Source organism: Crinia signifera, chromosome 8 (assembly GCF_055691185.1).
Source record: "Crinia signifera chromosome 8, ASM5569118v1, whole genome shotgun sequence".
NCBI classification, from domain to species: Eukaryota; Metazoa; Chordata; class Amphibia; order Anura; family Myobatrachidae; genus Crinia; species Crinia signifera.
Window position 1 is genome coordinate 167,932,260 of NC_139224.1, and position 27,851 is coordinate 167,960,110.

The 27,851-nt window shown below is 48.1% G+C and overlaps 1 protein-coding gene across 1 annotated transcript; it reads left to right on the forward strand.

Moving 5' to 3' along the window:
* On the forward strand, positions 1 to 27,851 carry IL12RB2 (interleukin 12 receptor subunit beta 2). Its single transcript, XM_083158251.1, has 16 exons — positions 1 to 141; positions 4,042 to 4,162; positions 4,888 to 5,151; positions 6,006 to 6,120; positions 7,231 to 7,403; positions 8,721 to 8,860; positions 13,494 to 13,641; positions 16,140 to 16,219; positions 16,473 to 16,683; positions 18,677 to 18,874; positions 20,288 to 20,389; positions 20,740 to 20,898; positions 23,329 to 23,466; positions 24,511 to 24,598; positions 26,151 to 26,250; positions 26,827 to 27,851. The coding sequence occupies exons 2-16, from the start codon at positions 4,111 to 4,113 to the stop codon at positions 27,298 to 27,300; spliced, it is 2,442 nt and encodes an 813-aa protein (XP_083014377.1). The 5' UTR covers positions 1 to 141; positions 4,042 to 4,110; the 3' UTR covers positions 27,301 to 27,851.

The following is a 27,851-nucleotide window of genomic DNA, read 5'->3' on the forward strand; positions in this document are numbered from 1 at the left end:
GCATTGTCCAGGTGTGCTCTGCACAGAGAGGTCATACAGAACAATAGCCATGCCAAGTGCCTGCCTGGCACTACTGGTAAAGAACTGGCACATCTGACATACATATACACAGAAGTACCGCAGGGCACCAGGACAGCGCAGGTGAGTCCGTTTTTGTAATCTGTATCCCTCATTGTTAGTAAAAGGAGTAAATACTGGTGTGACATTTTCTGAATGAGCCCCACTTCCCACATGCGAGCGTTCAGTTACAGCAATCGTTTCACCAGTCATATGGATTAGTGCTCCCTATGGCGACGTCTGTTCCCACCCAGATGTATGAAGCCTGGTGAAGTGATAAAGTGTGCAGGGATAATGCAGCAGCTAATCAGCTCCGACCTCTCATATGATTTGCTGCTGTGTTATCACCGGACACTATGGGCGCGATGTACTAAGCTGCAAAACCCTCAGGTGTAGATATATGAAGCGGTGATCAGGGAGGAGAAGCGGCAACCATGGCAACCAATCAGATTCTAGAATTTTCTAGGATGCAAAAGAGAAACGATAGACATAATGTCATTGGTTGCTACGGGCAACATCACCTATTTCCATTTGTAGAAGCGTTCGCAAATGTACCCCACTGACACATTATCGGTGGTTGTCCCCCATGGTTAGCGGCAGAAAACATGGACTGCACGTACTGCAAACCTGCAATGCGATGTCATGCTCTATCTGTGGCTACACGTGCAACGAGTCACAACTGAACTGATCTTTCCAGAAGGCTACAGAACAGTGTGCTCCCTACTGTGCTGAACAGTGTGCTCCCTACTGTGCTGAACAGTGTGCTCCCTACTGTGCTGAACAGTGTGCTCCCTACTGTGCTGAACAGTGTGCTCCCTACTGTGCTGAACAGTGTGCTCCCTACTGTGCTGAACAGTGTGCCCCCGTACTGTGCTAAACAGTGTGCTCCCTACTGTGCTGAACAGTGTGCTCCCTACTGTGCTGAACAGTGTGCTCCCTACTGTGCTGAACAGTGTGCTCCCTACTGTGCTGAACAGTGTGCTCCCTACTGTGCTGAACAGTGTGCTCCCTACTGTGCTGAACAGTGTGCCCCCGTACTGTGCTAAACAGTGTGCTCCCTACTGTGCTGAACAGTGTGCTCCCTACTGTGCTGAACAGTGTGCTCCCTACTGTGCTGAACAGTGTGCTCCCTACTGTGCTGAACAGTGTGCTCCCTACTGTGCTAAACAGTGTGCTCCCTACTGTGCTCAATGCTATTACATGTTATATTCTACGCACACAAACACTTCTTCATTCCATTCAATGAATGTCCACTGAAGAGGACAAAAGAGGCAAACACAGGAATTGAAGGGGGGCAGGTTCTAGAGATGGCGAGATTGAGGTGAACCGGTATAAATAAATATATATATATATATATATATATATATATATATATATATAAAATTATTCACATATTCCGCAGCGCTGTACAGAGAATATTTTTCACATCAGTCCCTGCCCCAGCGGAGCTTACACTCTATATTCCCTACCACATATACACGCACACACAGACATTCTAGGGTTAATTTTGTTGGGAGACAATTAGCCTACCAGTATATTTTTGGATATATATATACACACACTAGTTAACAGCGCGTCAAAATGACAATGCTTGTGCAATGTACTTTCACAATGTACTGTGACCATTTTGACATTAACTTTGAGCTGTGACAGTGTGCTCCCTACTGTGCTGAACAGTGTGCTCCCTACTGTGCTGAACAGTGTGCTCCCTACTGTGCTGAACAGTGTGCCCCCGTACTGTGCTAAACAGTGTGCTCCCTACTGTGCTGAACAGTGTGCTCCCTACTGTGCTGAACAGTGTGCTCCCTACTGTGCTGAACAGTGTGCTCCCTACTGTGCTGAACAGTGTGCTCCCTACTGTGCTGAACAGTGTGCTCCCTACTGTGCTGAACAGTGTGCCCCCGTACTGTGCTAAACAGTGTGCTCCCTACTGTGCTGAACAGTGTGCTCCCTACTGTGCTGAACAGTGTGCTCCCTACTGTGCTGAACAGTGTGCTCCCTACTGTGCTGAACAGTGTGCTCCCTACTGTGCTAAACAGTGTGCTCCCTACTGTGCTCAATGCTATTACATGTTATATTCTACGCACACAAACACTTCTTCATTCCATTCAATGAATGTCCACTGAAGAGGACAAAAGAGGCAAACACAGGAATTGAAGGGGGGCAGGTTCTAGAGATGGCGAGATTGAGGTGAACCGGTATAAATAAATATATATATATATATATATATATATATATATATATAAAATTATTCACATATTCCGCAGCGCTGTACAGAGAATATTTTTCACATCAGTCCCTGCCCCAGCGGAGCTTACACTCTATATTCCCTACCACATATACACGCACACACAGACATTCTAGGGTTAATTTTGTTGGGAGACAATTAGCCTACCAGTATATTTTTGGATATATATATACACACACTAGTTAACAGCGCGTCAAAATGACAATGCTTGTGCAATGTACTTTCACAATGTACTGTGACCATTTTGACATTAACTTTGAGCTGTGACAGTTTTTAGTCCACATCTGCTCCTCCAAACTCTGTCTTCACAGCTCCCTCTCTCCTTATCCAGCGTGCTTAAAACAGATCAGTGTCCCTGCAAAAATTGCTTTCACTTTCTGTTCGGACATCTTTAATCACACAAATTTGGTTCATCCGGTGGCCTCTAGTGGTAAGTGGCGTTACTTCACCCCATAGAGGTGAGGAGTAGATAGCCTTTTAGATAGATAGATATGTAGATCTATAAATGATTTCTGCAAAACCCATGATATGTGTTTGAAGAGGAGGTGCAGGGCCGGCGCCACCACTAGGCAGCTTTAGGCATTTGCCTAGGGCGCCAGCCACTGGAGGGCGGTAGTGAGCTGCCTGCAGCCTTCCAACATGCGAGCAGCAGCAGCGCTTCCTGGAAGGAAAGTACCAGGCCAGGAAGGAGCAGGTGAGCGTACCCCGCCCCCCCTGGAATTAATCTGCTCAGTCGCCCCCCACCCTGCTTGGTTGCCGCTGCCCCCCCCCCTCCCCTGGTCAGTGGAAGCTCCTGTTCGGCGGGTGGCCCCTAGAGTCAATCTGCGGGTGGCAGCCTCCGCTGCCCCTACCCAGCCTGGTTGCCACGGCCGCTGGCCCCCCCCCCCCCGACAGCGGCAATCTGCGCCCGCACCCCCGGTCAGCGGTAAAAGGCGGCTGGCGCACCCTAGCCCCCCCGCTGATCAGCCGCAGCAGCAATTTGCTGCCTGCCCAACTCCCCCCCCCTCCTTGGCGCCGGGGGGGGGGGGGGGGGTGGCGCATTTGGGTTTATATGCCTAGGGTGCCCAATGTTATTGCACCGGCCCTGAGGAGGTGGCATTAATACTCAAGAGCCACTGCAGGGGGCTACATTACATGAAAAGAAAATATTTGGGGCCAGATTCTCTAAGCTTCAAAAGTGATAAACAACCAGCCAATCAGCTCCTGTCTGACATTTTTCAAACACAGTCTGTGCATTGGCAGGTAGGAGCTGATTGGCTGGCTGTTTATCACTCTCCATTTTATCACTTTTGAAGCTTAGAAAATCTAGCCCATGGTCTGTAAAAGGGGTTTCTGGGTACCCAGAAATCCTCCCTGCGTGCCCCACTCAAGAACGGAGAAGTGACCCAGTGGAGAAGTTGCCCATGGCAACCAATCAGCTTTGAAGTAACATTTACCAAGTGCATTCTGTAAAATGATATGTAGCAGCTGACTGTGGTTGCCATGGGCAACTTCTCCACAGTGCCACTTATCCACTATTTTCACTGCTTAATAAATACACCCCAAAGTGTGTTATAATAATCAAATGCTTTGGCCATTATATGAGCACAGTTCCCCAATCTCTGCTGACACAGCATATGTGACACATCCCTGTGGATGGATCATGGACAGTGTACGTTTCCTATTTTGTGTGATGTAACATGTCCCACAATGCAGAAGACTACTCGTCACCCCAGCACGTGCGTCTTCTCTCCCAGTCAGAAGATTCCTTTCCTCTCCGGCCCAATCAATCATCCCTGATGTTCTGCTTATGCTGAGGATTTTGGATGTCCTTGCCGGTGGTGATCTTCCTGAGTCTTATAATGAAACTGAGTGCAGGTTGGTATACGTTACTCAATGAGGTTAGTCACTAGGGGCCCATTTACTGTGGATCACATATTCAATGCAGGATTTTACTGCCCAGCAGGGCCGCCGAGAGGTATGCGTTGCCGCCTCCCACAATTAGGACACTCCTCCAAAATGTTTAAGATAGGTGAAAAAAAACCCTCTAAAGTCGAAGGGGGGGTGTTATTGCCCCCCCTTCACAGCAGCAGCACACCAACAGCATGTACTGCATGTATATAAACATATATATAGATTTATATAACACTAAATGAAAAGCCTGTATTTGTCCCTCTGTACCTTACTCTGTAGCAGCCCTGACAGGCTCAGCGCTGCCTCTGATTAAAAACCCTCCCATGACGAGGCTGCTGCTGCTGTTATCCATGGGCCTGAGAAGCATGTGATGAGCTCCACCAAGCAGAGCTCAGCACAAACCTCTCAGCCTCTGACCTCTTGTGCAAAGTGTCATGGGACTTAGTCAACTCCCAGTATTGGACTGAACACTTGTGCAGTCAGTGTGCATTGGCACCCGATGCTCAGCACCATTAATCATTGTCACATTGGCAGATAGGTGAAGCTGCAGCACTACCCCACTCCCATGCAAAAAACCTGTAGCTGATTTTCTGTGACTGCTAATGTCTTTGGGTAAACTAGATTAATGAAATTTGTTAATAATTACAGTATAAGCTAAGAGTGAGTGACGAGGGTTCTTTTATCTTCAGACGAATGCACCAAAGCTAGAATGGATGTCAGCCCTGGCAATGTCGTCCACCTGGGCAGCACAGTTACCCTCACTTGCACCATCACCCATAATACAGGATGCCCCATGAGGAGCGCAAAAATCCACAACGAGAACACTGAACAAGAATGGGGGAACAGTAACGCAGATTCCGTCACCGTCAGAGATCTCCATCTTCCTCCGGGAACGACAACATTCACCTGCTGGAACTGCAAGCTGGTCTGCGGGACGGACATACATGTTGGACGTAAGTGGCAGATAATATATACAGCCAGAATCAGAGGTGTACAGCGTGGAATTGCGTCATCCTGTCCTTCCACGGACCTCCCACGGACCTCCCACTTGTAATCTGCTGTGAGGGGCTGAGGGGAGGGGTCTGAAGGCTGGAAAGTGGGATATTTGCCCGCCGATTTTTAGAAACTCGCGGCTGTTCCTGATGGCTGGGCAAGTAGGGAATGCCGACATGGTCAAAATACCGACATTTAAACTGTTGACGGGTCAAAAAGACTTGTTCATACTCTACCATCTCAGGGAACGAGGAGGGGGAATATAACAGTGTACTGACCGCAGGAGGCACCGTGCCCAAAGCATGCCGAGCGCAGCGAGGGGAAGAAGTATATTAATACGGTGTCCGTGTCGACCTATGTTGACATAAATAAAAAAATATACTTCTACTTTTTTGACCATTCAACATTTTCAATGTTGGCATTTTGGCATCAGCTCCTAACTGTCATGTTACAGGCTGTGCTTGAAAAATGATAGGAGCTGATTGGTTGGTATTTTATCTCTCCCCAATCTCCAAGGCTTAGTACATCTGCCCCTGAAAGGTTTGATGGTTCTAACCAGATTCTGACCAGATTCTACATCTTATTTATTTAGAACCTTCTAGCAGATAATGAACAGAATCTGATTGGTTGCTATGGGCAACTCATAAGTGATGAAATGGAGAGTGATAATCCACCAGCCAATCAGCTTCTAGCTGCCATGTCACAGGCTGGGTTTGAAGAATGACAGGAAGGAGCTGATTGGCTGCTGCGTTATCCCGCTCCATTTGTGCATCTGGCCCTGTATCTGACACTATTGTATGCCGCTGTGTTGCAGTGCCGCCGGATCGGCCACAGATTATCACCTGTGAGCAGGAAGGGGACACCGGGGGACTCTCGTGCAGGTGGGAGTGGGGGCGAGAGACATCTATTGCCACCAACAGCACTTTACAGTTGAGTTTCGCTCTGTCTATATATATATGTGTGTAATGTTTATTTGTGGTTATTACATGTTGTGGTTTTCATCTGTATTCATGAACATTCCACGTCTAGCGGCCCATGTACTATGGGATGGCATATACAATGCGATCTCTGCGGGATCTACTCCAGGATCATATTGCAATATACAAACTTTTCGTCAGATGTCTCTTTCTGCAGACGCAATAGACGCAAACGGGTTAAAGGCAAGTTTTACCTAAAATGGGTTAACCGCAGATATAAAGTATCCTCCGAATTAGCCGCAAATATGACATGGTAACATACCTCCCAACTTTTAGCTCCTTGGGAGAGAGAGGGTTGTGGGAGTCGCACAAGGTTGTTCCCACCCGGTGTGAGTTGGGTCAAGAGAGACCCCCCTCACTCCTTAAGGTGGGATTTGGCCTGGGTTGCCTGATACCAACTTTTAGTATAACGTAATATCCCTGTGTGGGGTAAAGGTCTGTGTGTTGGCGGTGCTCCCCTGAGTCCAAAATGTACAATGTTAGAAGGAGAGGAAAAAGAAGACTCTTTTTGTGGGGCACTCTTTGTATTATGTTTCTATTAAAACTTAACTTTTAATTTATTCAGATAAGATAAGGTAGACATACATGGACAAACAAACAGATAAACAAATATTATTTGTTTATCTGTTTGTTTGTCTATGTATGTCTACCTTATCTTATCTGAATAAATTAAAAGTTAACTTTTAGCTCCTGTAAGGAGGGACAATGGCGCGAGCCCGAAATTAGGGTGTGTGGCTTGCTGCAAAGGGGGCATGGTCTATAAACGTGCTGACCCGTGAGGCCACGCCCCCATTCTGCCGCTGTGAGGGCATGGCCCAGAGGCTCTGGGAGCCTCTAGCCATGCTTGGTCAGCATCTGACACCGGGGACTCACAACTGCCCCCCGCCGCGGGACACTGCCGGCTGCGGGAGGGATGCGGGAACGTCCCCACGGTATTTGGGACAGTTGGGAGGTATATGGTAATTGGACCCCTGAATTTGCTGCATTAGAGTAATCATCAGTAAAATATCCATGTTACAGTCCCATGCGTATCCCAGCGTTCTGTGTGTGTTTATATTCCAGATTGTGGCAGGACAATGCAACCGTGTCCAGCAAAAGCAGCCTCCAAAGAAACCAGTCTCTGACCCTGCCCGTCTCCGTCATCCGCGGGGCTCAGTACACAGCTAAGGTGGTGACATCTAATACGCTCGGAACCAACGGTTCTCTGCCCTACATGTTCACCTACTTCGATGTCGGTGAGACTGCAAATCTATACAACTGTGATACTACAGAACACACAGTTTGTCCAAACTAATTCTGTCAACAGTCTATAGGCTGACAGCGTAATACGAACAGGAGAATAAGCGCCTATCAGAGGGAAGAAGGAGGGGTAGAGGACGTTGGCATACACAAGTTATACACAATTATAAGGACCAGATGTATCAAGCTTCAAAAAGTGAAGAGTTATAAACACCCGGCCATTCCAATCAGCTCCCAACTGTCATGTTACAGACTGTGTTTAAAACTAACAGTTAGGAGCTGATTGGATGGTTGTTTGTCACTCTCCACTTTTTGAAGCTTGATACATCTGGCCCTAAGTGAGGGAGAGTTTTAATTTTCACTCAGAATTAATAAATATACATATTATATTTTTGTTTCTTCTTTTGACAGTTTTGATTGTTTAACACAAGTTGTGACTTTTGTTTCTCTCCGTCTGGACAATTTGTGGTCTGAGACAGGAAAATGACAGACGTTCTTAGCATGAGAAAGTGGAGTGAGATTTCCTGCTCTATAGCTGACCAGTACCTATATCTCGTAGGGTTCTGTGACCTCATTATAACTGCAGAGTATTCACAGGCAGGAACGTGTGGCCAGTCGCATCAGCGTACTGCTCTCAAAGGTACTAAGGAAGCCCCATAAAAATCTGCAGTGAAAACGGCTCTTGCGGTAAGAACCGTCCTTTGCGATGATAGGATGTGGTTTATTTACTAAATTTCTTTGATGAAAATCTATCTAAATCAATGTAAATCGATGTTGGGATTCAGGGGCTATAAATCCCAGCATTTCTGCTTACTATTTCTATCCCTTTAAATGTAATGAAGCCTGCGCAGAACTTACTGAATTGGTCAGTGCTTAGCTCCTACTCCGCAGAGGCTGCAATAGAAACCGCTGCCAAACAGAACAGGCCGCGCGGGATGTTATTTAGAAACCGCCTTGGATAGACGGCAGCTTCAGTTTAAACAACATAATCAGCGTTTGGAAATATGATCAATTTTGAAGGATAACTATTGGTGTCTGGTAGGTGCTAAATGACAACAAACCCACCCCTTAGTCAATCCTGCTCTCGTTCTACAACAATGACGGATACATAAGGCGTGGCGGAGGTGCGTCGGGTCAAAGCGCAAATAAAATAAACTCTGCTGAATCACTGCATTTTGTAAAAGTGGGAGTACGTGACAATAACTCAGATATCTGCCAGGAGAACCCCTTTCGTCAAATACCAAATAAACATTTAAAAGTTATATTATGAGACATTGGTTACAGAACGCTTAAAATATTCCTGTTCTTCACAGTGAAACCGCCTCCACCAACGAATGTAACACTAGGCTGTCACCAATCGTCCAGTGAATGTACCGTGACTGTCCACACCGCTGAGGACGTGCAGCATTACCGATTACAGTACCAAGCCAGCCCAGAGGGTATATGGCGGGAGGTAACATCTGACTTATGGTTTTATATCCCTGTGGTCTCTTGTGCCGTATTTGCCTCAGCTCAATGTAAATTACGCAGGTCGGTTTGGGTGTTGTTCAAGTAGTTCACACTAATTGGGACTCCATGTCGACAGGTGTTGACATTGACACCCAAAAAGAAAAAACTCATGTCAAACATTTTTTGTGTGGCAACCCCTGGCACCCACGTCATCGGGGCATTTGCATGGGAACGCCCATGAAACGCTGAGTGTTCCCATGTGCAAATTCCACTGCCCGCCACCCCACTCCCCTGCCCGCACTGTTGTGTGCGAGCGCCTGGTGGACACTTTGTTCACTGTGCGCACATTAAAAAACATTGCGCATGAATCAGAATCACCCCTCTAGGATCTGTTGATAATGGGTGCAGATCATGAGTACATCATTAGCACACCATGTGTCAAAATGCAACAAATCGTGAGTACGGGACTGCCGGTGAGCTGCTGGGGAAATCGTGAATGCGGGACTGCTGATGAGCTGCTGGGGAAATCGTGAGTGCGGGACTGCTGATGAGCTGCTGGGGAAATCGTGAGTGCGGGACTGCTGATGAGCTGCTGGGGAAATCGTGAGTGCGGGACTGCCGGCGAGCTGCTGGGGAAATCGTGAGTACGGGACTGCCCGCGAACTGCTGGGGAAATCGTGAGTACGGGACTGCCGGTGAGCTTCTAGGGAAATCGCGAGTACGGGACTGCCGGCGAGCTGCTGGGGAAATCGTGAGTGCGGGACTGCTGATGAGCTGCTGGGGAAATCGTGAGTGCGGGACTGCCGGCGAGCTGCTGGGGAAATCGTGAGTACGGGACTGCCGGCGAGCTGCTGGGGAAATCGTGAGTGTGGGACTGCCGGCGAGCTGCTGGGGAAATCGTGAGTGCGGGACTGCCGGCGAGCTGCTGGGGAAATCGTGAGTGCGGGACTGCCGTTGAGCTGCTGGGGAAATTGTGAGTACAGGACTGCCGGCGAGCTGCTGGGGAAATCGTGAGTACGGGACTGCCGGCGAGCTGCTGGGGAAATCGTGAGTACGGGACTGCCGGCGAGCTGCTGGGGAAATTGTGAGTACGGGACTGCCGGCGAGCTGCTGGGGAAATTGTGAGTACGGGACTGCCGGCGAGCTGCTGGGGAAATCGTGAGTGCGGGACTGCCGGCGAGCTGCTGGGGAAATCGTGAGTGCGGGACTGCCGTTGAGCTGCTGGGGAAATTGTGAGTACAGGACTGCCGGCGAGCTGCTGGGGAAATCGTGAGTACGGGACTGCCGGCGAGCTGCTGGGGAAATCGTGAGTACGGGACTGCCGGCGAGCTGCTGGGGAAATTGTGAGTACGGGACTGCCGGCGAGCTGCTGGGGAAATTGTGAGTACGGGACTGCCGGCGAGCTGCTGGGGAAATTGTGAGTACGGGACTGCCGGGGAAATCGTGAGTACGGGACTGCCGGGGAAATCGTGAGTACGGGACTGCCGGGGAAATCGTGAGTACGGGACTGCCGGGGAAATCGTGAGTACGGGACTGCCGGGGAAATCGTGAGTACGGGACTGCCGGGGAAATCGTAAATACGGGACTGCCGGGGAAATCGTGAGTACGGGACTGCCGGGGAAATCGTGAGTACGGGACTGCCGGGGAAATCGTGAGTACGGGACTGCCGGGGAAATCGTGAGTACGGGACTGCCGGGGAAATCGTGAGTACGGGACTGCCGGGGAAATCGTGAGTACGGGACTGCCGGCGAGCTGCTGGGGAAATCGTGAGTACGGGACTGCCGGCGAGCTGCTGGGGAAATCGTGAGTACGGGACTGCCGGCGAGCTGCTGGGGAAATCGTGAGTACGGGACTGCCGGCGAGCTGCTGGGGAAATCGTGAGTACGGGACTGCCGGCGAGCTGCTGGGGAAATCGTGAGTACGGGACTGCCGGCGAGCTGCTGGGGAAATCGTGAGTACGGGACTGCCGGCGAGCTGCTGGGGAAATCGTGAGTACGGGACTGCCGGCGAGCTGCTGGGATAATAGTGAGTACAGTACTGCCGGCGAGCTTCTAGGGAAATCGTGAGTACGGGACTGCCGGCGAGCTGCTGGGGAAATCGTGAGTACGGGACTGCCGGCGAACTGCTGGGGAAATCGTGAGTACGGGACTATCGGCGAGCTTCTAGGGAAATTGCGAGTACGGGACTGCCGGCGACCCGCTGGGGAAATCGTGAGTACGGGACTGCCGGCGAGCTGCTGGGGAAATCGTGAATGCGGGACTGCTGATGAGCTGCTGGGGAAATCGTGAGTGCGGGACTGCTGATGAGCTGCTGGGGAAATCGTGAGTGCGGGACTGCCGGCGAGCTGCTGGGGAAATCGTGAGTACGGGACTGCCCGCGAACTGCTGGGGAAATCGTGAGTACGGGACTACCGGTGAGCTTCTAGGGAAATCGCGAGTACGGGACTGCCGGCGAGCTGCTGGGGAAATCGTGAGTGCGGGACTGCTGATGAGCTGCTGGGGAAATCGTGAGTGCGGGACTGCCGGCGAGCTGCTGGGGAAATCGTGAGTACGGGACTGCCGGCGAGCTGCTGGGGAAATCGTGAGTGTGGGACTGCCGGCGAGCTGCTGGGGAAATCGTGAGTGCGGGACTGCCGGCGAGCTGCTGGGGAAATCGTGAGTGCGGGACTGCCGTTGAGCTGCTGGGGAAATTGTGAGTACGGGACTGCCGGCGAGCTGCTGGGGAAATTGTGAGTACGGGACTGCCGGCGAGCTGCTGGGGAAATTGTGAGTACGGGACTGCCGGCGAGCTGCTGGGGAAATTGTGAGTACGGGACTGCCGGCGAGCTGCTGGGGAAATCGTGAGTACGGGACTGCCGGGGAAATCGTGAGTACGGGACTGCCGGGGAAATCGTGAGTACGGGACTGCCGGGGAAATCGTGAGTACGGGACTGCCGGGGAAATCGTGAGTACGGGACTGCCGGGGAAATCGTGAGTACGGGACTGCCGGGGAAATCGTGAGTACGGGACTGCCGGGGAAATCGTGAGTACGGGACTGCCGGGGAAATCGTGAGTACGGGACTGCCGGGGAAATCGTGAGTACGGGACTGCCGGCGAAATCGTGAGTACGGGACTGCCGGCGAGCTGCTGGGGAAATCGTGAGTACGGGACTGCCGGCGAACTGCTGGGGAAATCGTGAGTACGGGACTATCGGCGAGCTTCTAGGGAAATTGCGAGTACGGGACTGCCGGCGACCCGCTGGGGAAATCGTGAGTACGGGACTGCCGGCGAGCTGCTGGGGAAATCGTGAGTACGGGACTGCCGGCGAGCTGCTGGGGAAATAGTGAGTACGGGACTGCCGGCGAGCTGCTGGGGAAATCGTGAGTACGGGACCGCCGGCGAGCTGCTGGGGAAATCGTGAGTACGGGACCGCCGGCGAGCTGCTGGGGAAATCGTGAGTACGAGATTGCCGGGGAAATCGTGAGTACGGGACTGCCGGGGAAATCGTGAGTACGGGACTGCCGGGGAAATCGTGAGTACGGGACTGCCGGGGAAATCGTGAGTACGGGACTGCCGGGGAAATCGTGAGTACGGGACTGCCGGGGAAATCGTGAGTACGGGACTGCCGGGGAAATCGTGAGTACGGGACTGCCGGGGAAATCGTGAGTACGGGACTGCCGGGGAAATCGTGAGTACGGGACTGCCAACGAGCTTCTGGGGAAAACGTGAGTACGGGACTGCCGGCGAGCTGCTGGGGAAATCGTGAGTACGGGAGTGCCGGCGAGCTGCTGGGGAAATCGTGAGTACGGGAGTGCCGGCGAGCTGCTGCGGAAATCGTGAGTACGGGAGTGCCGGCGAGCTGCTGGGGAAATCGTGAGTACGGGAGTGCCGGCGAGCTGCTGGGGAAATCGTGAGTACGGGACTGCCGGCGAGCTGCTGGGGAAATCGTGAGTACGGGACTGCCGGCGAGCTGCTGGGGAAATCGTGAGTACGGGACTGCCGGCGAGCTGCTGGGGAAATCGTGAGTACGGGACTGCCGGCGAGCTGCTGGGGAAATCGTGAGTACGGGACTGCCGGCGAGCTGCTGGGGAAATCGTGAGTACGGGACTGCCGGCGAGCTGCTGGGGAAATCGTGAGTACGGGACTGCCGGGGAGCTGCTGGGGAAATCGTGAGTACGGGACTGCCGGCGAGCTGCTGGGGAAATCGTGAGTACGGGACTGCCGGCGAGCTGCTGGGGAAATCGTGAGTACGGGACTGCCGGCGAGCTGCTGGGATAATTGTGAGTACAGGACTGCCGGCGAGCTTCTAGGGAAATCGTGAGTACGGGACTGCCGGCGAGCTTCTAGGGAAATCGTGAGTACGGGACTGCCGGCGAGCTGCTGGGGAAATCATGAGTACGGGACTATCGGCGAGCTTCTAGGGAAATCGTGAGTACGGGACTGCCGGCGAGCTGCTGGGGAAATTGTGAGTACGGGACTGCCGGCGAGCTGCTGGGGAAATCAGCTTCTGCCCTTTAACTAGCACCGCCTATGAAATGGCAGTTAGAAGCCTATTGGTTGTTACGTACACCTTCCCTGCTATATCTCTGTCAAAGATGTAATACATCTCCTCCAATATATCAAATACTTGCACTAAGATTCTATATCGGCTTCTCGTAGGTGGATTTCCAGAATAACAGAACCATCGCTCTGCCTCAGCTACACCCAGCAACACCGTACCAGTTCCAGGCAGCCTGCAGATACCTGACCGATAGAGGGAAGTGGAGTAACTGGAGCAGGACAGTGATGGCTGTCACCCCAGAGGATGGTAAATATGTACATATTGTATATATGTACAGAACTCACAGTGTTTTTTTTGCTTTCTAAGCTGCAAACCGTTCGAGGTGTCATTTCTGTAAGCTACACATACGAACATATTCAGACTTGCTCACTGGGCCTGCGAATGTTCGGAGCAGAGTGAGCAGGTAGTCGGCACCCCGACGAAGGCACGTCCCCGGCACTCCCCGGCCACTGTGCACGGCTGCAAACACGTATACATTATAGGGATATATAGTAAAGCAAATTTTAATACACAAGAGGGAATTCAATTGTTTTGCCCAGCAGCTACTACAAGAGGGCGCCAAAATTCAATTGTTGTTCTGTTTAAGCGCACTGAGGCACAGGGGAGGCACATTTCAGCTTGCAGACCACATGCTGGTGAACCGAAATGTACGAAAATTGACCCACTTGGGTGCCCAACTGGCACTTTTCAGGTCGTGACCAGCACTTTGGTTAGGCTTAGCCATTTTACATGCTTAACCCGACCCAAGCACAATATAAAAAACAGCTATAGAACATGACCCCCCACCCCCCCACCCCTTCCTCGATCTTGATAATGTGAAATAAAATATTTGTTATTAGAATCCATAAGTTAAGAATATAGTAATTAAGCTTCTATCAAATCCATTTAAAATACAGGCCTAATACAGATGTCACTTTAGACAGGAGCAATACAGCAATAGTATAATAATAATAAGACATTGGGCAGTAGGTGAGAGATCGCATTACTGATATAATATATAATTATCTCCCCGTATGGAGGATTCCGGCTCTGGTTTGGGACCTGATAACAGCGTCTGGAAGCGGGTCGCACCTGTGATGTGCTACTACTGTAGTTGGTTTGATCTCAGGGAAATTGTGGTCTTCCTTGGAAATTCTGTATCATCTGCTGCCTGCCCGCAGTGATGACCTCATTAATACAGCAGGGAGGATGGAATCCTAGATGTCATCACTGTAACATAGCACAATGTTCTGGCATTGCGACAGTTGTGCTAACAGTGCTGCCACCTGGGTGTAAGAATGAGGTGGAGCGGAGGGCCGGGTTGCCACCCTATTGGCACATTTTGCCACCTTGCAGGGTGTCTCTCTGCCTTTCCGCTATCTCCCCCTCGTGGTTATCTTGTGACGTTACATGTACTAGGGGGGGAGTGCCAGCCAGTGCCTCCATTTCTCCCTTTGATCGTCTGGCAGCACAGGATAACTTCCAACGTTGCTGTGCGACATGTGCAAAATATCCGCTGAAAATGCCAAGGTCGAAGTCGAGGAATATGAATCACTTCAGTTATTGCCGGCAAATGACAATTAATTGAAATTTTGTTAAACATTGCGGCAAAAAAAATAACAGTCACTATGCGCAAAACTGCCATTTTTAGCAGATATTTCGCACATCTCCAACAGCAACATTGGCACTCAAAGGGTTACGGTCCATTCACACTGTACGATGTATACAATGAAAAACATTGGTGACCAATTTCCCTTGAACTTCCCCAGAGTCCTGGTTGAACTATTTTGTGCATACACACTGAATGAAATAATGAAGGAGGAACAAGCCAGTTAGACTCAATGGCCGAGATGTATTAATATACATCGTCGCCCCTCGCCGCCCAGCCGCGATGCTACCGCATATGTACTAACATGTGCGGCCAGCATCGGGGTGCGGTGAAGGAGACCCCCGCGATACCTGTAATGTGGTGTGCCTGGGTCTCAGTCACATCCCGGCGGCTGTCAGTGCCCCCGGCGTCTCCTCCTCCCCCCTGCAGCCGGATGTCCTCCCGGCTGTGACACCTCGATGGAGGAGGGGAGGGGGGGGTCGCACGGAAGGTGGGCAGCTATAGAAGCCCATAGGCTTCTATAGGGTATCGCCAGCCAGAGGTGGCGATACCCTGCCCGGCGGAGATGGGGCGGACGGGTAATGGTACATAGGAAATGCGGTAAAACCCCCGTTTTACCGCATTTTCCCTATAGTACATCCCGCCCAATGGGTGAAATTTACTAAGATGTGAAATACACTTCACAGGTCATGTTGCTATCGGCAACCAATCACATCCTGTCTACTATCTTCTAGAGGGTGGTAAATAAATAAGAAGTAGCTTTTGACTGGTTGCCCATAGCAACAAGACCTGTGAATTGTATTTCACCCTATAGGTTTTTGTGAAAGATATCCAAAATTGACCTTGATGAACGAGCGGTGGGGACGCGCACACACACGCCGATATTTTGACCAATATCGTTTAGAATGACCAAAATGACAGATACTGGTCAAAAAATCGTAGCGTGTGTTCGCAACTTTAGGGCTGGAATTGGGATGTGGGTCTGCAGTTTGGGGTCTTTGGGCTGTTTGGGTTAAAGTTTTGCAAATCACCACAAAACTCACCTCAAGGCCTCCCCGCATGCCAGGTCCTTCCCTGCGATGCGCCTGCCCCACGATAAGCCAGCAAAATGTTGTGGGCGCAGTGGCGTAACTGGAAATTTCCCTTTTCACACTAGCTCCACGCGGGAAGATTGACATATGGTACAAACTACACAACATCCGCGACAAATCACAGACCATTACGATTTTCTGGAAGGTAAGACGGCGCACGTAACATTTATTCCTAGTGGGAGTCATTCTATGAAGATAAATACACGTGTTACAGAGACAGATCTATCGCAATACATGTACCGTAATGGGAATAGGTTGGCTTATTATAGGGAGAAATTAAATTTTCCATTACTAGAATTCAGGCCCAAACAGAATAACTAATCTTCTACCCAATATCCTTCACCAAATCCGGCTTGGTAGTTCTTCAGTCTTTTTTTTTTTTACTATCTCTTCTCAAGTACCTAAATATATCAGAGGTCAGAGGTCAGATCCGGTTCTACCAAGTGACATTTCAGCGAGGGAATGAGCACAGCGACACCACTAATACCACAAACACATGGCTGACCAAAGACATTGACTCAGCAGACTACGTCATATCTGTGTACGCGCACAACTCCAGAGGGAAGTCCCAGCCCACATTCACCAAAGTATCCGCCCAGGATATCTCAAGTAAGTGCTTTTTCGGACTTGTATATTAGCTTGCATGGGCAGATGGGACTGGAATAAGCAGCTAAGCAGTGGGTGTATGAACAGGTTGGGAGGACGTGTACCGCGTCCGCTCGCTACGCTTCGGGCTGACGTGGATAGTGGGGGTTTGAAATGGAGGCATTGGTCAGTACGTACCCTGGAGCACTGGCAAATGCGTCCTTTATTGTGCATGAGACACACTTGCGCTTGCACCCCCCTTTGTGCACGACACGGGCAGGGTTGCCGTACCCTGCCGCACAAATTACTGAGGCACACTTGCCTTTCTGCCGGCGTCCGCATGATCACCTCTCCACCGGCGTCTGCCATCGCAGGGGATCTGGCGGTTACCGGCGCTGTGTGAGAGGCGCTCACTAGGCTTGCCAGGGACGCCGGGGACAGAGCTGCAGCTCGTGGGGACAGTACGGTGACTACGCTGCCTGACGAGGACACTACGCAGGGCTGCCGCAGGGACACTACGCTGACTATGCTGGGCTGCCGGTGCCCTACCCTGACAACACAGCATAGCGTGGTGCCGTGAAACGACACAAGTACCAGAGACAGTGAGGGTTCCCTGTATTGTAATGTAAAGGCAAGGAAGGGGCTGATCCACAAGGCGCCAGTGCATTAGCCACAGGTCTGTCCACAAGGATAAACTTGTCAGTGGTACATTGTCTCCTACTGAGTTGGGTACAGTAGCACAGCACAAGTGTACGTCATTGTCAGTACAGAGAGTTGGTTACGCCAGCACTAGCAACCCTCTGTCATTGGCTAATATCGGATTTACCTGTACAGCTGATAGCTGCGGGCTACATTGCTCTTGCCTGTATTATAAACAATTATATCAGACCTAAAACCAGCCCCCACCCCCCAAAAAATGCTAAGGAATCATCTGCTTTCAACAGTAATGTCTCTAGCCCCTCAAAATGAGAATTCATTTTCACCCAACCATTAGCTTAATTATGCAAATTAGCCTCTATTTTTCTAATTGCAACCTCGTCATTTAGATCCTAAGTGATTCATTTAGGGGAAATGGCAGCCAAAATATTTACAGTTCTTAGAAGAGTCTTTAATTGGAGAAGGATAAATGTGTTTTCAGATAGCTGCAGTTGAATGCATTAGGCCTGATTCAGTATTGTTAGCCAATCAAAAAGCAAGCAACTGGGTAAAACCTTGATAAACTGCAGGTGGGGCAGATGCAACATGTGCAGAGAGAGTTATATTTGGGTGGGGTGTGTTCAAACGGAAATCTAAATTGCATTGTAAAAATAAAACGGCCAGTATTTATCTTGCACAGAAACAATAAATAATATAACCCACCCGCATCTATCTCTCTCTGCACATGTTACATCTCCCCCACCTGCAGTGCAGCATGTTTTTGCCCACCTGTGAGCTTTTTTTGCTTTGCGGATTTTGGAATATATTTTCTTTACATACTTACCTGGTCCCCTGGTGGTGCGCCGATGGTCCCCCACGGTTTTCGGAATATTTCAGTTTTTGGAAAACACGGATAAGGGAGACCCGCCCTGTATTACCCATCTTTAATCCCAGATGGTTGTCCTTAGGGCGGATGTGGACACCCCAGAACAATGACAACAAATAAGCAATTTATAAATGAATAAACTAAGGAGAAAATGATGACAAATATATCTCGAAAAGTTAGTTACCAACAAAAATGTAAAATTTCCAGAGAATAAACAGATTCCAATCGATTCAACCACGTCTTCAAAACCTAATAACTATGCAGATTATTTACAAATAGGTTTCTATAGTTGGTCCCAGAATTTGAGCATAGTATCCTAATGAGACCATTCAATGAAGAAGATACAAGATCTTGGGTTTATTAGTCAGGTTGTCAATTATAATATTTAATATTTATTTAGCAGATACCCCAATAGTGATCTACTGTACTGTACCCCTTGCTAAGATACAAAAACTGTACAGTTCTGTGAGATTTATTTATTTTATATGGCTCCAGATTTACCAGGACCCACAAATGCCATCGCCACCTCCAGTGGTCCAGATAACAGTTTGACCCTCACCTGGGACCTGCAGACAGGAAATGACTCATTGGCTGGGGATCAGATAGTAGAATGGGAGGATCCTACTGGAACAGATCGCAGTCAAACAAAGTGGATTAAAGTCCCCAAGCACAACCGATCAGTGACGATATCAGGTAACTTATCCACCAGCAATTTATTTCTTGGCCACTAGATGGGGTCACTGATCACTTAAAAAGGTTTCATGTCTATCGAAATATATACTAGAACTAGAAAGCTTCGAAAGCCATTTATTTCACGGTTTTGCGGCTTTATCTAGCTCAGCCCGTTTCTCTTCTGAGGAGATTTGAATTGCTCTGGGAGATATTTTATTCCAATCAAAAGCCTACGTTTATATTATTTTTTATATAGAGCATTCGGTACTCTTTACCTAGCACGGCGCCCATCGTGGGCATCGCGGGTACATTTATGTCTGGCCGCGACGCGACCGACGCGATGCCCGCGATTTCCCATTGAAAACCATGTTAAACATGGAAATCGGGTCGGTCGCGTCGCGGCCGGCCATAAATGTACCCGCGATGCCCGCGACGCGATGCTCCCGATTTGCCATAGAACTCAATGTTAAAAGGCCCGATGGACACGATTTTACTGTTAAATGCCTCAATGCCCGCGATTTACACATAGGAGTCAATGTTAAATGGGCTACAGAGCCCAAATAGGCAGAATTAACCCTTAAATGTCCCCCCAAATTTTTTAACGCCACCCCACGATCCACGCCAACCCGAAGCGTGGCGAGCGCAGCGAGCCCGCGAGGGGCGGCGGTACGCGTCCTCCGACCTTTTCATGCCCTACTATCCACGTCGGCGTGGAGTTGAGAATAGAATAGTGTGGCGAGCGCAGCGAGCCACCGAGCCCAAAGCGTGGCGAGCGCAGCGAGCCCCGCGAGGGGACGCGGATACCTTCACAGGTAAACGCGTCCCCTCGCGGGCTTCACAGGTGTCCGCGTCGCCACGGACACCTGTGAAGCCCGCGAGGGGACGCGTATAACTGTGAAGGTATCCGCGTCCCCTCGCCACGCTTCGGGCTCGGTGGCTCGCTGCGCTCGCCACACTATTCTATTCTCAACTCCACGCCGACGTGGATAGTAGGGCATGAAAAGGTCGGAGGACGCGTACCGCCGCCCCTCGCGGGCTCGCTGCGCTCGCCACGCTTCGGGTTGGCGTGGATCGTGGGGTGGCGTTAAAAAATTTGGGGGGACATTTAAGGGTTAATTCTGCCTATTTGGGCTCTGTAGCCCATTTAACATTGACTCCTATGTGGAAATCGCGGGCATTGAGGCATTTGACATAAAAATCGCGGTCAATCTGCCTTTTTAACATTGTTCCCTATGGGAAAATCGCGGTCATCGCGGGCACCCGATTTTGATGTACCCGCGATTTACCCGCGATGCCCGCGATTTTACCCCCGACGCCCGCGATTCTAATCGTGGGCGCCGTGCTAGGTAAAGAGTACCGAGCATTCTCTCCGATAGAACCGATGGTAACAGTATGATCTTACAGGCAATATAATAGCAATACCTTTACGTCCAGGTCTTTTGCAGCCCCGTGTATGTTATCAGTTCCGCGTCTACTTGCTTTGGGCAGGAAGAGCCGCCGTTCCTGCAGTCACAACAGGCGCAACACAACAGCAAGGTACTGATCTATGAGAGACATATTGTTATTATAATGATTTAACATACTCAATATATCCCCCGCTTGACAGGAAGCCCACCACCTGGCAGAAAGCACACCTCCTTCCCTTGCTGTGCAAGAGCTCCACCCCTGAGGAACCAAGAGGTCTTTGTTAGTGGTTTGCAACTTGATATCCTGTCCTGCACTTTCCTGTTTACAATGCAATGGAAGGTTGTAACTTGAAGTTTGTACGCTGAATAAGTGGCCAGTCTTTTCTAAGTATTAACATATATACACTAATGCCATATGACAAGACGACATTTGCGGTCACGTACCTAACCTTGTTGTGTTCCTCTCTTGTGTGTCCACAGCTCCTCTGGCCTCTCCTGTATTTAATTATAAAGTTCAGAGAGATAAATCCTTACTGGTCACTTGGAAGGAAATCTCCCCAGACCAGCAGATGGGATGCATCACCCGGCACAACATATACCTGAGCGACCTGTCCACAGACACCACCAGGGAGTTTCATAGTATGTAACACACAATATTACATAGAATAATACAGGAGAGTTCTGCAGACCGAGATTATATACCATAGTATACCCCATATGCCATACTATATACCATACAGCATAATATACACCACATTATAATACACACCATGCAGCACAGAACACACCATACAGCATAGTATACATAATACAGCATATTATAATACACACCATGCAGCACAGCACACACCATACAGCATAGTATACACCATACAGCATAATACATACCATACATTATAATATACACCACACATTATAATACACACCATGCAGCATAGTACACACCATACAGCATAGTATACATAATACAGCATAATACACACCATACATTATAATATACACCATGCAGCATAATATACACCATATAGCATACACCAAATACTATAGTATACACCATAATATACACCATACAGCATAATATACAGCATACAGCATAACATACACCACATAGCATAGTATACACCAAATACTATAGTATACACCATACAGCATAATATACAGCATACAGCATAACATACACCACATAGCATAGTATACACCATACATTATAATATACACCATGCAGCATAGTATACACCATATAATATACACCAAATACTATAATATACACCATACAGCATAATATACAGCATACAGCACAATATACACCATACAGCATAGTATACACCATACAGCATAGTATACACCATAATATACACCATACAGCACAATATACACCATACAGCACAATATACACCATACAGCACAATATACACCATACAGCACAATATACAGTACACCATACAGCACAATATACACCATACAGCATAGTGTACACCATAATATACACCATACAGCATAGTATACACCATACAGCACAATATACACCATACAGCATAGTATACACCATACAGCACACTATACACCATACAGCATAGTGTACACCATAATATACACCATACAGATACAGCACAATATACACCATACAGCATAGTATACACCATACAGCACAATATACACCATACAGCACAATATACACCATACAGCATAGTGTACACCATAATATACACCATACAGCATAGTATACACCATACAGCACAATATACACCATACAGCACAATATACACCATACAGCATAGTGTACACCATAATATACACCATACAGCATAGTATAAACCATATATACCATAATATACACCATACAGCATAGTATACACCATACAGCACAATATACACCATACAGCACAATATACACCATACAGCACAATATACACATAGAGCATAGTATACACCATAATATCCGCCATACAGGATAGTATACACCATACAGCACAATATACACCATACAGCACAATATACAGCATAGTGTACACCATAATATACACCATACAGCATAGTATACACCATACAGCATAGTATACACCATACAGCATAGTATACACCATACAGCATAGTATACACCATACAGCACAATATACACCATACAGCACACTATGCACCATAATATCCGCCATACAGCACAATATACACCATACAGCACAATATACACCATAATATCCGCCATACAGGATAGTATACACCATACAGCACAATATACACCATAATATCCGCCATACAGCATAGTATACACCATACAGCACAATATACACCATACAGCACAATATACACCATACAGCACAATATACACCATAATATCCGCCATACAGCATAGTATACACCATACAGCACAATATACACCATACACCATAGTATACACCATACAGCACAATATACACCATACACCATAGTATACACCATAATATACAGCATAGGATAAACCATATTATCATAGTATACACCATACAGCATAAGATAAACATATTATCATAGTATACACCATACAGCATAGTATAAACCATATACCATATATACCATAGTATACACCATAAAGCATAGTATACACCATAATATACACCATACAGCATAGTATAAACCATATACCATGTGTAGTATACAGTCAAATGGGGGGGGGGGGGGGTATTTTAATTCTTCTGTTTTAACATTATTTAGAGCCTGGTTTGCACGATCTATGACCCAGATGCTGTACGCCATCTAAGGCAACTTTAGCATAATGTAAACATTAGTTCATATACAGAGAATCAAACTGACACCCCAGTGTGAAGCCAGGAAACACTCTCAGCGTGACCCAGTCCTGGGCTCCTTTACATTAACTACTGTGGGTTCAAATAAAGATTAGAAGAGTATATATTAGCAATGACCTCCTTAGGCTTCAGAATGTCCACATATTACCAGCTCTGCTCTCTAAGTCATAGTGGCGTTAGGTCATTTTATTTTACTAAACATATATATATATATATATATATATATATATATACACACCCATGGTATAATGGGAATATACAACATTGTGTTTTGCCCCCTCCCCCCCAGTATTCTCCAATCAGTCGCCCTTCCATCAGTATGACCTTGGTAGCATTGAGGAAAACGTCCAGTACATTATATGGATGACCTGCTCCAATGGCGCTGGGGAAAGCCCGGACACTCTCCAGTTTGCTCTGCGGCAGGAAGGTGAGTGATCTCTTCTTACTTCTACCACCCTACATCTCTCTCCTGTACTATGTTCTATCCATTCATCCATCTACAATGCTTCCAGAAAGTATTCACAGCGCTTCAATCTTTCCACATTTTGTTATGTTACAGCCTTATTCAAAAATGGAATAAATTCATTACTTCCCTCAAAATTATACACATAATTCCCCATAATGACAATGTAAAAATAAAGTTTTGGGGAGATTTTTACAAATGTATTAAAAAAAAAAAAAAAAAAACTAATGCTGCGTTCTCATTGCCGCCCCTGCAAAATCCCGGGTTTTTGTCGGGGCACAGAGCATCTCAGATCTGCAGACCCCATTCATACTGCACCTTAGCCCTGGGAAATTCCAGTGTCTGCCCAATTCACACTGCTTCCCCTGGTATGCCTGCCATCAAGTGTGTGGCATCTAAGAGCAGCTTTGATTGGCTGTTTAAAGAGCAGCTTTGAGCAATGCAATGAACTTGCTTTTTTGCATTGTGAGAAAAACCCGGGTCTAACCTGTTCACACTGCCATACACCCATGTATTTCCCAGGAAAAACCCTGCAAAAAACCTGTGTGTAATTCTCGGGGCATAACACCCGGGAAATTCGCAAAAACCCTTTCACACTGAGACAGGACACACTTTCACACTGAGACAGGAAATGACTGCTTGCCCTGGCAAAAACCCAGGTTTTTGCGGCAGTGAGAACGGTGTATAAGAAACCACATGTACATAAGTATTCACAGCCCTTGCCATGGAGCCAAAATTGAGCTCAGGTGCATCCTGTTTCCACTGATCACCCCTGAGATGTTCCTACAGCTTCACTGGACTCCACCTGTATTAAATTCAGTTATTCAATTGATTGGACATGATTTGGAAAAAGTTCTGGAGGCACTTTGATATACAGAATTGAATAGACCCCCCCCCCCTTAGACCATAAATGACAGCAGTAGGTGACTACTGTACATATACTGTATCGTCTGCCTAAATGTAATTCTTGGCTTTTCATTATTTCCCGTGATGCATTTTATTTTCTAGGGACACAAACAGAATACACGATTATCATTGTGATCATAATACCCTTATTAGTACTCACTCTGTACTGCGTACCATCTGCAAAACAAAGGTGAGCAAGTAACGAGAAGCACATAAAGTGGCTTAGAGTCTGACATTTTTTTTTTGAATTTACAAATCTGGGTACTTGTGTTGTGTATATTGGCGGCGCCCGATTTCAGCATCGTTCGATGAACGCGTCGCATGCCATGTACCCGATGGCATGCGATGCGATTTTGACCCCCTATACGATGAAAAATCGTATAAGCACCCTAAAGGGTGCTTTTGAGCACCCTAATGGGTGCTTACAATGTTAAATGCACCCCCACGCCACCCCCCCACTATAAACGTGAACCCGAAGCGTGGCGAGCGCAGCGAGCCCGCAAGGGGCGGCGGTATGCGTCCTACGACCTTTTTATACCCCCACTATCCACGTCGGCGTGGAGTTGAAAATAGATTAGTGTGGCGAGCCCGAAGCGTGGCGAGCGCAGCGAGCTTCACAGGTCCCTTCGCAGGCTTTACAGGTATCCGCGTCCGCTCGCCACGCTTCGGGCTCGCTGCGCTCGCCACACTAATCTATTCTCGACTCCACGCCGACGTGGATAGTGGGGGTATGAAAAGGTCGTAGGACGCGTACCGCTGCGCTCGCCACGCTTCGGGTTCACGTTTATAGTGGGGGGGTGGCGTGGGGGTGCATTTAACATTGTAAGCACCCATTAGGGTGCTTAACATTGTATAAGCACCCATTAGGGTGCTTATACAATGTTTAATCGCATCGCATCGCATTGTATGCCATGTACAATGGCATACAATTTGAAAATTGTATGCCATCATACACTAACCAACAAAATTGCGTCGCATCGCATACCATCGCATGCGTTATGGTATGCGATGCGATGGGCGCCGCCAAAATACACAAGTACCCAAATCTGCAGCACAGAAATTCTAGACAAATACACCCCTCTAGAAGAAATAGGTATAACATTGTCTTGTTTCCAATGGGACGATTCAGCTCTGTACGCAGGGCTGCCGCAGCCCTGATGATTACTGGGGGGCTGCACATACGACGGCCTGTGATCTTTATAGTCATGCTGATTGGCAGCCGGCATTTGTGGGCAGCGTTTTCTGGGAGTAAAAAATGCAGACGGGCCCAGCCGTTAAGAGGGAGGGACTTTGACATCCTCAGCGGCCTGATCTCCCTACAGCGCCGCACAAGTCTTGACTTAAGCAGCGCTGCACGCGGGGGTGTTGGTAGGGAAACCCATTGGATGGTTTTGTTGTTTGGAATGGATTTCCCCTTCTACGTTGTTGTAGGCACGGAACAGTTTGCTTTACAGTAGTGCTGATAAAATGTGGCTGTGATTGCAGATGGGTAATAATCAGCTGTTGAACTAAATCTTAGAGGTGGTCGGAGCGTGTATTTCATTTTGGTTGGTATATTCACTTTTAGACAGACCAGGTGGTTTTGTATGAAGTAACCCTTTCATATGCCCACATCATACATGACCACGGGGGTCTTGTGACACTCAACTCATAGGTGTGTAGTGTTGCTATGTGTCATTATTGGGGTTATTTTATTTACGAGGTACCCTTAGATGGATAACCAATTCCTTCATATATTCCAGGATGGGAATCCACCTATTAGGAATCCTACCGCATTGGTGGGACAAAGCTGTCCCTGACCCAGCTAACTGCAAGTGGGCCAAGCAGTACATCTCTACGAAGGTGAGTGCATCCGACCCAATCGCAGCATGTCAGTATATGTCTGTTTCACCAGCATTACAAATACAGAGAACATCACCATTGGAATTCCACGAATTCCCGTAATTATAGAATGTTCTGCCTGTAATGTCTATTATACGCTTCTAGAATTTACAAACTCATAAAAAGGTCTCCTCCCAGATTCCTTGGGGCATATGGAATATTACATCAATTGGACATGTAACCACAATATAGACTTGGGATTTAGTGTTCATTCTAGCACCCTGCACCTTTCAAAATCCATGCAGTTCCCCTTCCCTGCCTGGGGTGTCACACTTTGCTGTGGTGCTTCTAGAAAAGTTTGGTCTGTATCTATCTGCTGTAATACAGATCAGCAGGAACTCTGGCCATGAATTTTCCAACTGTAGAACCATCGATGCCTTCTAGACTTCCAGCATGAAGATCAGCATCCAAGAGGTCCCTGACAAATAAAATAATAATTCACATTCCCAATACAAGAAGAAAATATGTACTTTATAAATGAAAACTGTATTTTATTAATGTTATTCTTTTGTTGTGATTGGATACTATGTCTTAAAGGATAAAATTGGAATTCTTCCCAGTCATCCGTCCGGCAGTTCCAACTACGATGAAACGGAGACACTGGAAATAGAAGAGATGGTCAGTGAAGATGTGGAAGCTGATCTTCCCCACTCGCCAGTTATAATTAACGGGGGCGAGATTGATCTAAGCGATATCAGACCAGCAGCGGGGAGCCGAATAAACCTGCAGAATGGTTTGGAAGATCTTACACCTATCCTGACTTTACAACCAGAAGAGAACAGCCAGTACAAGCCACTAGAACCTCAAACACTTATAACTGGTCCATTATCAGACTACTTGGTCAACCATGACATTAAAATAGACTATATACCAACGAACATGTTAAATATCACCATAGATGAGGAGGACAAAGAACCGTTCCATCTCCAGTTCTTCGTACCGTCATGGATCGCCACTGGCCAGACAATCAGGCTGGACGCTGTACAAATCAACTTTCCTTATGAAGTATAGTGGCCCTGGGTGCGTCTTTTCATACACTTCAGCTGAAGGCATTGGGAGTTAATAAGCCTACAATGATTTCCTGTATCAGCAAAATATCTTGAACTAGCTAGACAGTCCGTTATGTGCTATAAACACAGGGCTGGCAACTTTTAATTGTGCCTCTCCAGAAGAAGCGAGAGGAGAGCAAATGCTGCAGGACAGGACAAGGCTGATGCCACCAAGCCCTGCCCCATTCCATACAAACTCCACAATTTGTGGGTCCATGAAAAGGGGGCAGGACTAAAATAATGTTATAAACGTAAAAAGCCACAAATTACAGATATTGTTTCAGTGGCTCCGGGGTGTGTGTGGGAGATTTGCCCACCTTTCCAGGGGGCCCGGGAAGGGGACCTGATCTTCGTGAGACTCTCGGCCATTCCGGGAGGGCAGGCAACCATGTATACAACGTGAAAAAAGCAGAGTTCCGGGAATTCTCTAGCGCTCCTTAATCCCTCTGCTGCAGTGGTTCTCAAATGGTGTTTCAATCTCAATAACACCCCAAAAAGGTACAAATGTTAGCA